Source organism: Myotis brandtii, unplaced genomic scaffold (genome assembly GCF_000412655.1).
Source record: "Myotis brandtii unplaced genomic scaffold, ASM41265v1 scaffold827, whole genome shotgun sequence".
NCBI classification, from domain to species: domain Eukaryota; kingdom Metazoa; phylum Chordata; class Mammalia; order Chiroptera; family Vespertilionidae; genus Myotis; species Myotis brandtii.
The window spans coordinates 919,916-934,187 of NW_005371360.1; the positions used below are offsets into that span (position 1 = coordinate 919,916).

A 14,272-nucleotide genomic window follows, 5' to 3' on the forward strand; every position below is an offset into this window, starting at 1 on the left:
GACTGCTGGTTTAGGCCCAATCCCACAGGGGGTCCTGGATTGCGAGAGGATGCAGGCTGGGCTGAGGGAGCTTCCACCCCCCACCATGTACGAATTTCATGCACATAACAAAAATGTACCACCTTAATAATTTTTAAGTGTATAGCTCAGTGACATTAAGTACATTCACATAGTTGTACAACCATCACCACCATCCCCCTCCAGAAATTTCTATCTTCCTAAACTAAAACTATGTCCCTATTAAACACTAACCCATCCCTGCCTTTCCCCAGCCCCTGGCTCCCACCATCTACTTTCTGTCTCTATGACTCTGACTCTTCTAGGGACCTTCTATGTCTGAACCTCCTACAATATTTGTCCTTTTGTGTCTGGCTTCTCTCACTGAGTATAATGTCCTCCAGGTTCATCCCTATTGTTATGTGTCAGATGTCCTTCCTCTTTACGGCTGAATCCTATTCTATTGCATATATATATATATTACATTTTAATGACCCATTCATCTGCTGTTGGAGTCATCGATTTATTGGGGTCATCGATTGGAACTTTATTGGGGTCACCGACTGAAACAAAGGCGCCACTCTGTCGGGGGATGTGGATAGTGGGGAGGCTGTGCGTGTGAGGCAGGGAGTATATGTATCTTTCACTCAATTTTGCTGTGATCTAATACCACTCTAAAAAATAATGTCTATTTTTTTTTTTAAAGAGTATGCTCCGTAAGTTCTGTTAGCTTGAGGTTGCATCCTCGGCCCCAAGTCCTGCTGGCCTCCCTTCATGTCAGTGGAGGTGAATGCCTTGGCTCTCCCAGGACACTGGAGACTGAGGTTAATGAGTTTGTTTTCTCCACTGCAGAATGGGAGTCCCCTCATATGAATGTATTTAATGTTTGAGAAGTATCTTCCCTAAAAAAATCCAGGCCCTGTCCCCTTCCTCAGGCCAGCCTCAACCCAGTAACTCACCTCGGTTTCTGATGCACAGGCTGCTGCCGCATGGCCATGTACTGGGTGTCCTCCTGCAGCCGGTTCAGGGGCGAGTCCGGCTTTAGACGGATCCCATAGTAATGATACTTTGAGTTGCCCCTAGAAACCAAACACCCGGGGTCAGCTCTCCATGCAGATGTCCTAAAGGACAGGAGGTGCTCTGTTTTGGCACCTGCACTTTGGGCCCTTGGGTTCAGTGTTTTCTGGACCTTATGGGAAATGCTTACAAGCTGTCCCATGGCCAGAGAGGTTTAGAAAATTCTAAACACTACCTCCCGCTCTGGGAGGTTCCCCTCTCGTATTTTAGTATGATAAAGGCTCTGAGAAGTCCTGCAGTCAGAAAACCAGTTCTGTGGCTACATTCTGTAAAGACATTCTCTGTCAAGGATCAAAGTGGCAGAGGACAAGAGAAGACTTGCCCATTCTCTTGGCCAGGATGCCGGCTTCTGAGAGGGCATGAATGCTCCCTGCCACCCACTTCTATATGACTTCACTGAAAGCAAGTGCTAGGCTTGTCACTGATCACGGCCACATGATCTCTAGGCCACTCACTTTAAGGAGACTGTGGCCACTTTTTTTTCTAGTGAGAGGGGTGTTCGCATTATCGTCTGGTGAAGTTTATGACACATGAGGTTCCCTGGCAGATTTAGGCCAAGGGCAGGCCATGGTAGGTTGGTCCAAGTACAGTGAAAAGCATCAAGAAATAGTAAATCCAATTCTATTAGATAATCCCGAGGCAGCTTTAAAAAAACCTATTATTATGGAAAATTTCAAACAAAGAGAGAGCTGAAGCGAACCCCTGCGTCCTGTCATCTGAAGAGAACTGAACCACAGCCCGCACCTTGGCCCTGGCCAGGCCAATGCTGCCGCCAATTTGGGGCAGCTCCAAGTCCACCCAGAGGCATGTCAGTCAGGAAGTGTGGGCAGGAGGAGGAAGCCCCATGTTCTCCAAAAGCTTGATTTCTACGTAAAGAAAGAGGAAGAACGGGTGGGTGTGTGGGCTGTCAGACACCCCCTTCTACCCACCTGGTACCCAGCCGCCGGGTCCTCAGGCCCATAAACACGGAGCGAATCAGTTTCCCAAAGGAGGCGGCATTCACAGGGTCCAGCTTGTGCTCCTGGCAGTGCCGAAGGTAATGGTTATAAAGAGAACTTCGGGGGAGACTGACGCCTTCAGCGGTTTCGTAGTTATCTAACAGCCACTGGAGCTGGAGAAAGAGACACAGTCCTGACTGTCAGATTCCCCCTAACACCAAAATGCTAACCACATGCTTTCCCTTCACTTCACATGGTGAGGAAATTCATTGCTACTGTCATGGATTTGGGTGCAAAAGATTCTGGGCACGTTACTTAGTAGCTTCTTTTCACCTGCTTCTTTATTCCTTCAATTTTCATTCTGCTTGACTTAATTGAGAAAAATATACATGGATGGAGACCTCGTACAATTTGTCCTTATAATCATTTAAACATGCACACGCCCCCGACGCTGCTTAAACCCCAAATGTCTCCTAAACCCACGGGAACGAAGATCAATTCTGATGAGAAAGAGGCAGATTCAAGAAAACTCAGGGGCCCGTGAGCACCATGCCCTGCACTGGCCAGCTGTCCATGGAGACGGACTAATGTCTCTTGCAGGTCCTGACCGAGCGGAGCACAGATAGAAACTGAGTGAGATACCTATGGGCTCATGTGGAGGACTTTGTGCTGAGGCCAAGGCAGGAAAAAGAATGGAAAGTTGAAGTTGCTGCCCCCAAAGGTCGCTAGTGTTGGACGGGCAGGAGCCACCCTTGTAGAAAGCGAAGTCCCCACATGGGGCAACACGCCCACCTGGGAGCCCCAAGCACAATGCCCCCAAAGCTGTAGTTTGATTCTGGCTTCCACTCTGCTATGTGAGTACAAAAGGCCTTAACCACACACGGGCTTTGGAGATAGGCAGGAGCCATGTGCACAGGAACCAGCCTGAGGCAGGATCCTTGTGGGAAGTGGGGGTCTATCTAAGCTGCCACCTCTGTCCAGACAACCCCACTGACGACGATGGTGGATGGGGCAGGGGCCACGTGATGACACTGGTCCTGGGCTAGAGGGTGGGCATATTGTGTGGGTGGTGGGCTGGAAGGGGCACTGCACCAGGGGTCCTGAGGGAGGAAGGCTAATACCTGGCCCGCTGTTCAAAACCTGGCCCATTACCGAAGGTAATGGTTAGAAAGAGAACTTCGGGTGAGACTAGAGAAAGGCTCAGGAAATATGATTCCTTTTCCCCAACCCCATGTTATTTAAATTAAAAGTAGACTTCTCTGTTTGGGTGATTCTGTTGAGCTGACATCAAGGTCATCATGAGATTAAAAATGCATAGTTATCTTCCTCCAAGTACAAGTGACTACAGGGAGAACTGAAACCATTCTCCAAAAGAACAGTTGGTTACACTTCCTCTCTCTTTTGCATTGAGAAGTTACCACGAAAGGAAACTGATTTGAGGGGCAAATGAGTAAAGACATGAAGAAGCTGAGGGAGGGAGCCATTGGGGAAGAGTCTCGGGCAAAGGAACAGCCCATTCAAAGGCCTGTTGAGGCAGAACTGTGCCTGGGTGTTGGAGGAACAGTGAGGAGGTCTGTGTGGCTGGAGCAGAGTGAGCAAGGAGGAGAGAGGGAGGAGTTGAGAGCAGGGAACGGATGGGGAGGTCCTGCAAGGCCATTTCCATGAACTTGGCTTCTACTTGGAGGGCAATGGGGGCCCTGCAGGCTTCTGAGCAGAGAGGTGCAAGGATCTGACTTAGGTTTTAGTAGGATCACTCTGGCAGCTGCCATGAGAAGGGCGTGGGAGCCGAGGGTTGGCTTAACAATCCACGGGAGAGATGGTGTGTGTGTGTGTGGCCATAGTGGTGGAAATGGGAGAAGCGGTCTGATCGTGGATTGTTCTGAAGGTGACGTCAAGGAGCATCAGGTGAGGTGCGGGAGGAGGCGGAAAGCAAGGATGAGCGCTGGAAGTACTTGGTGAGCAGGGGCAATGGTGAGAGGAGGAGGGGTTAGGGGGGTGTCAGGGCTCAGCTCTGGACACTAAAATGTGGAGTTGGGAGAGGGGTCCAGGCAGATGCCCTGCAGGAAAACCACCTGTCTTGACAGAAGCAGGGATGGGGTCAGCAAGGCAGGGAGGGTGAGTCAGGAATAGTGAAGGAATAATGGTCCTGTCAAGACCACTGCTAGGCATGTCACAATAATTTGGAACAACTTCTGGACAAGGGACCCATGCCATGAAGCTGCCACTCTAGCCAAGTCCCATCTTAGTCTGAAGGTGACAGCTTGGTCATTATACTGGCCTGCGGTTGGCCATCAACTAAAGGCTAAAGGATCTTTGACAATTTGTGTTGTTGGTTTTTTTTTAAATTAAAAAGTCATATAGGCCCTAGCCAGTTTGACTCAGTGGAAAGATGGCCCTCGGACTGAAGGGTCTCGGGTTTAATTCCAGTCAAGAGCATTAAGTACTTGGGTTGCAGGCTTGATCTTCGGCCCTGGTTGGGGCAAGTGCAGGAGGCAACCAATTGTGTCTCTCTCACATTGATGTTTCTCTCTCTCCCCCTCCCTTCCACTCTCTCTAAAAATCAATGGGGAAAAAAATACAATCTGATGAAGATTAACAACAAAAACGGCATATAATCTGAATACAATTAATAAAAGCAGGGTTTGGAAATAAGAGTTCATTTTAGTAGACAGTGGCTGCCTCCCCATAACAGTGACTTGGTGAACATGTTGTGGGGTCCCCGAGTCAGTGAGTGTTGGGGGGAGGTGGGAAGCTTCTCACACAGTGATCTGGGGGACAGTAGGGTGGTGGTTCTGGGAGAAGCCCGGCACCTCCAATGCTCTTGGTGGGGGACCTTGATTGAGGCCAGGCATGTCAGTGGGAGGCCGCGGTGACACCAATGGGTGGTGTCTTCATCCCCAGCACCATCTTCATCACCTCCTTCCTCTGAAACAGCTATCCCTGTTCTCATGCCACCAAGTCACAGCCACCCCAATGTTAGAGACCGCTCACGTGAGGCCCCTTCCTGTGCGATTTCCACATTAGGCTGTAAGGTTCCTTCACCTGCAGACCTCTAGGTCTGAGCCCCCAAGGGCAGCATGGGAAGCTCTGGGGGGACCCTGACATCGGCTGGATCTGGAACATGCTGCCCAGCCCTCCTGGGCTCTAGGCATCACCACCCGCACCCACCCCAAGACAGTGCCTGGGAAGAAAACAGTGGTAGTTTCAGAGGTGAGCCTCTGCCCTGGCTTCCTGGGCAGACTGGTTTGTGTAGGCGGGTTTTCTCACACCGCCGAGCTCCTGCCCTCGCAGTCCAAGCTCTTGTTCCTTTTGCTCCCACAGCCCCGATGCTGGGGGGACACTGTGACAGCCATGCTCATCTGCTCTGGATTGGGCTGGCAAAGGATTGGGGATTGTGGCCCTTGTCGCCCAATACAAAAGCGATCTTTGATGTAGGCAGCTGTGGTGACAACTGAGCCGTGGCCAGAGGGCAGGCTCAGCCAACTGAGACTACGACAGGTGTCAACAGGACACACTGCCCATCTCTTTACATCTTCCTCCCGCTCTCACATCTGCAAGGACAGCTCCAGGGGACTCCACTCAGCGTGCACAGTCAACTCTTTAGAAAGATCTGTCTATTCCCTTTGACTCCAAATTGCCAAGCCCCAGCTCCTGCTAACAGCTCCTGATGGAAGGAGGCTCAACCACAGATCAGCAGGGAGAAAACGAACACGGGGAGATTTTCCTGCTTGGAAGTCAACTCAGGAATATAAACTGGCTGGAAGCACCCCGGAAAGTCTGCCTTCCAAAAGAAAAGTGTTAGAAAGCCAGGAGCAGCCCTGCAGCCAAACCAGCAGCGCATGCGTTTCCCGAGACATTTTAGAATTCCCATGGACACACATGCTGTGCTGGGGTCTGCGCCCCCATCCTGCCTTCCTCACAGGGCTCTCCCCAGGACTGACCTAGCGCCGGGCCCACAGGCTGTGACGTGGCCATGTATGCCTGCTTGACAGCTGAAGCAAGCCTGTCCCCACTGAACAGAGATGGTCCCTGGAGCAGACTGTCATTCTGCACACATTCTAACCAGTGTGCTGGGAGTTTGACAGGGTGGGGGTAGGTATCCTCCCCTCCCAGCACTCACTGAAGAATTTCCCTCCCCAGCTGTGCCCACAGGCGACAACTGTCCAGCAGTGATGGGCAACAGGGTGGCCACGACCCACCTAGCCTGGGGGGGGGGGGCCCTGGGGGGGGGCCTGCTGGTCTTCGGTGCTTTTCCTGAGACAACTCAGTGAGACTGCTTTTCCTTCTAGTAACTCGCCTCCAAGGCTGAGGAGTGCAGACCCTCATCACGTGTGCCTGGAGCAGCTGGCCTCGCCTGTGCCAACCCATAAACCCCGAAGTTTTGGGGCCTTTCTCTAGCCCACTCTGCCTCAGAACCACTTCCTTTCAGGCAACACTTGGCTTCGGTGCTTTTCCTGAGACAACTCAGTGAGACTGCTTTTCCTTCTAGTAACTCGCCTCCAAGGCTGAGGAGTGCAGACCCTCATCACGTGTGCCTGGAGCAGCTGGCCTCGCCTGTGCCAACCCATAAACCCCGAAGTTTTGGGGCCTTTCTCTAGCCCACTCTGCCTCAGAACCACTTCCTTTCAGGCAACACTTGGCCAGTACGAAAGTCTTAATGGGGCCACAGTTAGGATCGTGATTGACTACAGGGGACTTCTTTTTCTTGATGTTTGAATTTTCAAGAGAATTAAAGACATTTGGGGTCAAATCCCAACCTAAGTGCTTGAGAAGCACATTGTGACTTCAGTGGCCTGTCCTATTTTTAAATTTCCAGTTCCACATAAAGCTAAACTGAGAGCATTAGGAGGAGTAGAGGGAAAAGGAAGGAGCGTGAGGAGACCACAGCTTTCCTTCTAAACTGTCCCAGGAAATAGAGACTCTTAATTGTCACCAGTGCCATCTTGCCCCATGAGGCTGCCCAGGGACAAAGACGTTTGCCTCCTCCTGGCACGGGACACACAATCACGCTTTTCCCCAGGAGGCAAGTGAAGGAGAAAGATTTTTTACAAAGCCCAAATTAGTAGGAAAGTGTTGCTTTGCATTTTTCTCAAATTACCTCCCCTCGGCTCCCACAAGAACTGATCATAGGAAACTTAGCTAAGAAACTTTATAGCATTCCCTATCCTGTGTCATACTTTGTTATTGTTACTTATTTTAGTATTAACTTTATTTATAACGCTTGTGATCTGCCAGGCATTGTTGGAAGCCTGTCATGTGTATTAAATAATCTAATCCCCATAACATGCCCCTGAAGAAGTAGATACTCTGATCATCTACCTTTAGGAATGAAGAACTTGCCTCCATCCCCTTTACATTGTAGGATATTTTTGCTGCATATAGAACTCTAGGCTAGCTTTTCTCTCCCTTTCAACATTTTAAAGGTATCAAGTCATTTCCTTCACTTATTTTTGAAATGCCCATGCAGGTACGTGCACAGTGGGGCAGACCACCAGGCGACACACACTTACATGGCTGTTGAGTAAACCGCTTTTGTGTGATGTGATCCCTTCGCTTTTTTGGAGGTTTTCAATCGCCATTTCAAGCTAAAGAAAATGTGTGCAGAAACAAAACAAAACAAAATGGAAAAAAAAAAGGGAAATCAGATGGTTAGCATCAGCCAAGACTTGTTTTTATTAATATCCAAATAAATGATTCAAGCGCCTACAAAATAAAAATAAGGCTTAATGCAGGCAGGGGAGATGGGTTAAGTCGTGAGTTGAAGCTACAGCCAGGCGTGTTACTTCGTTACATGCAGATGAGCCCAGGAGCCCGAGGAGCGCACGCAGCGGATGAAGTTGTGATGTGAACATGGGCTGCATGTGCACAGGCACACCATGAACATTGAGTCACTGCATACATTCAAATGTGAGCAAAGCCAGAGAATAATCACCTGCTGCTCCCCACACACGTCATCTGTTGCTAGGGAAAATAAATGACCAAGAGAGCCCAAGGACAGTTGGCAGCACTGACTTCCTGCCCAGCCTGTCCTGTCACAAATCCAAGGTCTCTCTCCTGGATGCTTTGGGAAAATACCAACAAGGACAAAGACCCAGGCCCTGCCATCAGAGGCATTGGACCCTGGGGTCACTGGACATGTCACAGAGATAAGCTCCTGAATGTTTATGAAGTGTGTGTGAGCTGTGCAAAGAGGGATATGCGGCAATGAGAACGGAGCTATCAGGCAGGCCTTCCTGAGGGAGGGGGACTTTTTAGTTGGGTTCTAAGGATCTCATGGACGTGAGGACTGAAGTGGTGCCACAGGTCTAAGCAAAGGAAGAAACACCCCACTGTGCGTGGCTACCACGTTTGTATGTGCTGAATTTGACCTTGACTTGTACATGGAAATTTAAACTCTGCTGTGGCCCACCACAATAGGCAGAGAACTGCAATAAAAAGCAGTGAACCTAAAGCATACATTGTCTGTCCTCAAATACCAGGAAAGGCAAAGACTTCAGCAATGCTTCTGCAAAAAGGCAGGTTGAACAAGTATTCCAGAAAGTGCAGCAGGGCTGGGTTTAGGAACGAGAGGAATACTGTTTCACTCATCACTTCTTTTTTTAAAATCCTCACTTGAGGATATATTTTCCATTGAATTTAGAGAAAGGGAGAGAAAGAAACATCAATCGGTTGCCTCCTGTACACACCCCAACCAGGGATGGAACCCACAACCTGGGTAAGTGCCACAACCTTTCAGTGTACAGGACAACCACTGTTGTTTATGTACACTCTTGCCAATTCTATTCAACATTGTACCAGAAGTTCCGGCCAGGGCAATTGGAAAACAATAACAAATAAAAGGCAGCCAAATGGAAGAGGAAGAAATGAAACTATCTCTATTTGCAGACACCATGATCTTAAATATAAAAAATCTTAAAGGATCCATAAAAGACAATTAGCGCTCATAATGAATTCATAAAAGTTGCAGTATATAAGAGCAACATACAAAAATCAGTTACATTTCTGAGTAATGAACACTGTGAAGAGGAAATTAAGAAAACAACCCTACTTACAATAGTATCAAAGAGAAAAAATACCTAGGAATAAATTTAACCAAGGAGGTGAAATACTTGTACAATGACAACTATAAAACACTGTTGAAAGAAACTAAAGATAACCACAATAAACAGAAAGATATCTTTGTTCATGGATTGAAAGACTTAATATTGTTAATATGGCAATACTCTCCAAAATGATCTATAGAATCAATGCAATCCCTGTAAAAATTCTCTATTAAACTTCCAACTGCTTTACCAAAATAGACAAATTGACCCTAAAATTCATATGGCATTGCAAAGGACTCCCGATAGCCGACACAATCTTGAAAAAGAACAAAGATGGAAGACTCACACTTCCGATTTCAAAGTTAACACAAAGTTACAGTAACCGACACAGTGCATTCCTGGGATAAAAATAGACATGCAGATCAATGGGATAGAACTGAGAATCTAGAAATAATCCCATACATCTACGGTCAATTGATTTTTGACAAGGATGTCAAGACCATTCAATGGAAAAAGAATAGAATTTTCAAAAAATGGCACTGGGATAACTGCACAGCCACATGCAAAAGAATGAAGCTAGACCTTTACATCATATACAAAAGTCAACTCAAAATGGATCAAAGAACTAAATGAAAGAGCTAAAACTACAAAACTCCTAGAGGAAAACATCAGGTAATCAGGTAAAACAAGGTTATCTTCATGACCTTGGATTTGGCAATGGATTCTTAGTTGACATCAAAAGCACAAACATTTAAAAAATAATTTTAAAGATAAACTGGAGTTCATAAAAAAATAATTTTAAAGATAAACTAAAAACTTTTTTGCCCTGACCGGTTTGGCTCAGTAAATAGAGCGTCGGCCTGCGGACTGAAGGGTCCCGGGTTTGGTTCCAGTCAAGGGCATGTACCTTGGTTGCGGGCACATCCCCAGTGGGGGATGTGCAGGAGGCGGCTGGTCGATGTTTCTCTCTCATCGATGTTTCTGACTCTCTATCTCTCTCCCTTCCTCTCTGTAAAAAAAAATCAACAAAATATATTTTTAAAAAAACAACTAAAAACTTTTGTGCACCGCCCAGCTGGCATGTGGTTGAGCATCGACCTATGAACCAGGAGGTTATGGTTCGATTCCCAGTCAGGACATATGCCTGGGTTGCAGGCTCGATCCCCAGTGTGGGGGGTGAGCAGGAGGCAGCCGATTAATGATTCTCTCTCATCATTGATGTTTCTCTCTCTCTCCCTCCCTCTTCCTTCCTCTCTGAAATCAATAAAAATAAATATTTTTTAAAAGTTTTGTGTACCAAATGATACTAATAAGAGAGTGAAAGGACAACCCACACTCTCCCATACTAGTAAATCATATATCTGATAAGGGTCTTGTATTTAGAATATTAAAGAACTCTCATAACTCACCAACAAAATAACAACCCAATTAAAAATGGCAAAAGGCTTGAATAGACATGTCTCCAATAAGCACATGAAAAGATCCTCAACGGCATTAATCATTAGGGAAATACAAGACTAAAATCACAATGAGATACCACTTCATATCCACCAATATGGCTAAAAAGAAAACATAAGATAATGAAGTGTTGGGGGAAACGTGTAGAAATTGGAACCCTTATACATTGCAGGTGGAATGTCAAATGATGCAGCTGCTGTGGAAAACAGTATGGTAGTGCCTCAAAAAGTTAAACATAAACCCAGTTAACCCATATTACCCAGAAATTCCACTCTTAGTATGTATTCAAAAGAACTGAAAACAGGTGTTTAAACAAAAACTTGTACACAAATGTTCATAGCAGCATTATTCATAATGGCAAAAAGTGGAAAAACCCAAATATCAATCACAGATTAATAGATAAACACAGTGTGCACCATCCATACTATGGAGTATTACTCAGCTATGAAAAGGAGTGAAGCAATGACACAGACTACAATGTGGATGGACCCTGAAAACATCTCACACAAAAGGCCACACACTGTATGATTCATTTATGTGAAATGTCCACAATAGGCAAATCCACACAGACAGAAAGCAGACTGGTTCCAAGGGGATGGGAAGTAACTGCTAACTGGTACAGGATTTCCTTTTGGGGAGGTGAAAATGTTCTAGAACTAGATAGGGTAATGGTTGCACAACATTGTGAATGTACTAAATGTCATTGAATTGTACACTTTTAAATGGTTAAAATGGTGAATGTTATGTTATGTGAATTTTACCTCAATAAAAAGGTATAAAAAAATCCATTAGTCTCTCTTGCAATTTGAATGAATCTTTTACTCACATGCATAGTTTTAACATCATGCACTGGTCACTTGGGAAATATTCATTCAATGAGTTGCAGATCTTCCAAATGTTGACACATTTCATTACATAATATTGAAAAATCACATTTGTTAATATCACTACCAACCTCATTGGAAAAGATACCAGTTTTTCAAAATTCTCTTCGCTTTTTTTTTTTAATTTAAAAAAGAAATGGCAATAAAATCTGTCACTTATTTTTATGGATACACCAGGTTCACACCATTTATTTTTTGAGAAAATGTCTGCCACATCTCTGAGTCTGAATGATCACAATGTGTCTGTTATTCTTTCAGGAAAAAAATGACATTTCAAAAAAAGTGGCTAGTTCCACTCAACTCATTGCACAGGAGCTTTTCCTTGAGATGGCCATCATACTTTGGCAGACAGCAGAAGAGCTGTTCGTCACATAGAATATTAAAAAGACATGTAATCAAGGATTGAGATTTAATACAATTAGTAATTTTTACTACTTCATCAAGGACATTCCTAAATAAAACTGGTATCTGGTATTTTATCTTTTTCTTTTCTACTGAAAGCATAATGGCAAAAGATCAGTGTCGTCTAGAAGAGGCCTCTGTCTTGATTTGTGCTCATCTGTTTCAAGGGTGTTGATTTTGCACAATCACTGCAAATGATGATACAGCGAAAATGGTAACTAGTATTATTGGCTTAGTATTATTATGAAAAGTTTTGACCTTGTGGACCCCCTTAAGGGGTCCTGGGGACACCCACAGGTTCACTGGTCATATTTAAGGCTGACTGCTAAAAATCACGGTATTATGAGTACAGAGGGAAAGAAAAGAATATAAGTTAAGATTCGCTGTATAAGATCATCTTCAAAAACCCATAGCTATTAAATAGGATTTAGACAAGTCCAGATACAGGAAATTAATTTAATGTACTGTGAGTGTCCCAAGATGTTCACTGTGTTTTAAAATACCACTTAATTATGTGAAGACGATAAAGGTCAGGAAAACACCGTCAAGCCCCAGAAGGACAGATGCCAGACACATTGACGCCCAGGAGTCAGGACTGAAGGCGCAGAGCACACTCATGTCCAGCAGAGGGCGCTATGGCACCACCTCCTGGCCCTGCATGGGAGACTTGTGCAGCATCCCTGAAAAGGAGCATCTGGCCCTTGAACTTGATCTAACCAAGGGCCTTTAACAGTCCACTCGGTGGCTGGAGAAGTTAGGGTTTAACCTTTATATATGCTTAAAATGAAAACTAATTTTATATTTGACTGGAGTTTATTTTAAAAATTTCATCAGTGCTACATGCACAGGCCCATGTGTCAAACAGCACCAAAGAACCATGGAGGCATGCAGTGGTGCCCCATCCCTAATCCTAGCCCTGGCAGCTTTATCTAAAATCATTTCTCTTTTTTGAACTTCTGGTAATCTCCTTCACATTTTAGAATTATGCATATGTTTATGCATCTGTTTCTTGATTTATCAGGCGCTTAATCTTTACTTTTGACTTGGTGCAATGCAGCACGTACTCCTTTTTATTGTTCATTTAATATCAATTGCTTCTGCTACATGAATTGTTAACAGAAGGCCTGCTTTAAAGACTCATTCAGATGGAGGACAGAAAATGTATAATACTTGTGATCAAAGATACAGTGTCTCTAAGGACCCAACGTAATAGCAGATAGCAGACTAGTTTTAAAGCTCCCAAGTATATTAAAATTAGCCTATTATTTAAAAATTGTGAAAGAAAAATTTTAAAACCCTTTCCTTTCATGTATAATTCTACCAAGATTTTACCTGATTAAGGACTAAATTAATGCCTCCTAATGGAGGGTGTTGGTTACTTCTCAAGTTTATTAGCATCTACCCCAATGGCCATCCCATAATAACCTTGTTAAAAGGACCTGCCACAGAGGTAGCCCCTACAAAGGGCCAGCAATGACAACTATTGATGAAATACCTGCTAATCCAGGCTGGGTCTTCCCTAATTCAATTTCTAGACCATGCCTCCTGGGAAGGGGCAGGGATGTTCCTTAGAAAGACCAGAGAAAAGTTGGGACAAGGACAGAAACCTGCAGTAGCTAACCCTCCATCCTAAAATACAGCATACTTACATGACCATAAGTGGAGACAATAAACATTTAGATGTTGCATGAGTAACCCCTTTGGATCTTTAAAGAAATTGGGGAGTATTTTAAAAGAAGGGAGCAGCACGATGGGAATTTTGAGGCAGGAACATAAATCCTAGAATTATGCCTGTAGAAAGCGACCATCTGCAGTTAAGGGCCAGGGAGGAAGAAGGGGAAACAGTGGGCTCACCCCGGGAGAGAGGAAGGCTGGCTTAGGGAAATGCGACATTTTAAATCTGTTTGTCCATCTTTATTTTGTTAATTAAGCATTTTAAAGTTACGTAGGTAATATTACATGTGCATGCTGTATAAAAATCTGATTAGGCCAGAGGCATATAAGTCTCCATACTGGGCCAGGACTGGGGTGGGGCCAACAAGGCACCCAGGGCACCAAATTTAAGGAGGTGATCATGCTCAAGGTCGAGCCTGAGCAGGGTCAGCACTTGGAGGTGAACCCTCCTTAAGTTTGGCACCCTGGGCACTTTGCCCTTTGGGTTGTGTCAAAGAGGTTCGACCTGAGCTGAAATGATAAAAGCAAACCTCTCAGGTTAGTATCTCTACTCAATGTACTTTAAAAAAAAAAAAAGTGCAACAGAAAACTTTATTAAAAACTCACCATTTCGGCCCTGGCTAGTGTGCTCAGTGGTTAGAGCATCAGCTGGTGCACTGAAGAGTCACAGGTTAGATTCATAGTCAAGGGCACATACCTGGATTGCAGGTTTGATCCCTGGCCCTGGTTGGGGAGTGTGCAGGAAGCAACCAATTGATGTGTATCTCTCACATCAATATTTCTCTCTCTCCCCTCTCTC

The 14,272-nt window shown here is 45.3% G+C and overlaps 1 protein-coding gene across 6 annotated transcripts in view; it reads right to left on the reverse strand.

Moving 5' to 3' along the window:
• The window catches only part of RFX2 (regulatory factor X, 2 (influences HLA class II expression)), a 52,287-nt gene that overhangs the window by 19,604 nt on the left and 18,411 nt on the right, over positions 1-14,272 (reverse strand). For 4 of the 6 annotated variants that reach the window (XM_014531892.1, XM_005884398.2, XM_014531896.1 and 1 more), the window contains 3 exons: positions 7,523-7,597; positions 2,004-2,185; positions 957-1,076 (listed from right to left, as the gene is read on the reverse strand). In XM_014531892.1, the coding sequence (XP_014387378.1) occupies positions 957-1,076; positions 2,004-2,185; positions 7,523-7,597 (377 nt within the window). The remainder of the gene's footprint in view (positions 1-956; positions 1,077-2,003; positions 2,186-7,522; positions 7,598-14,272) is intronic. The other 2 variants (XM_014531895.1, XM_014531893.1) reach the window with 2 other exon arrangements.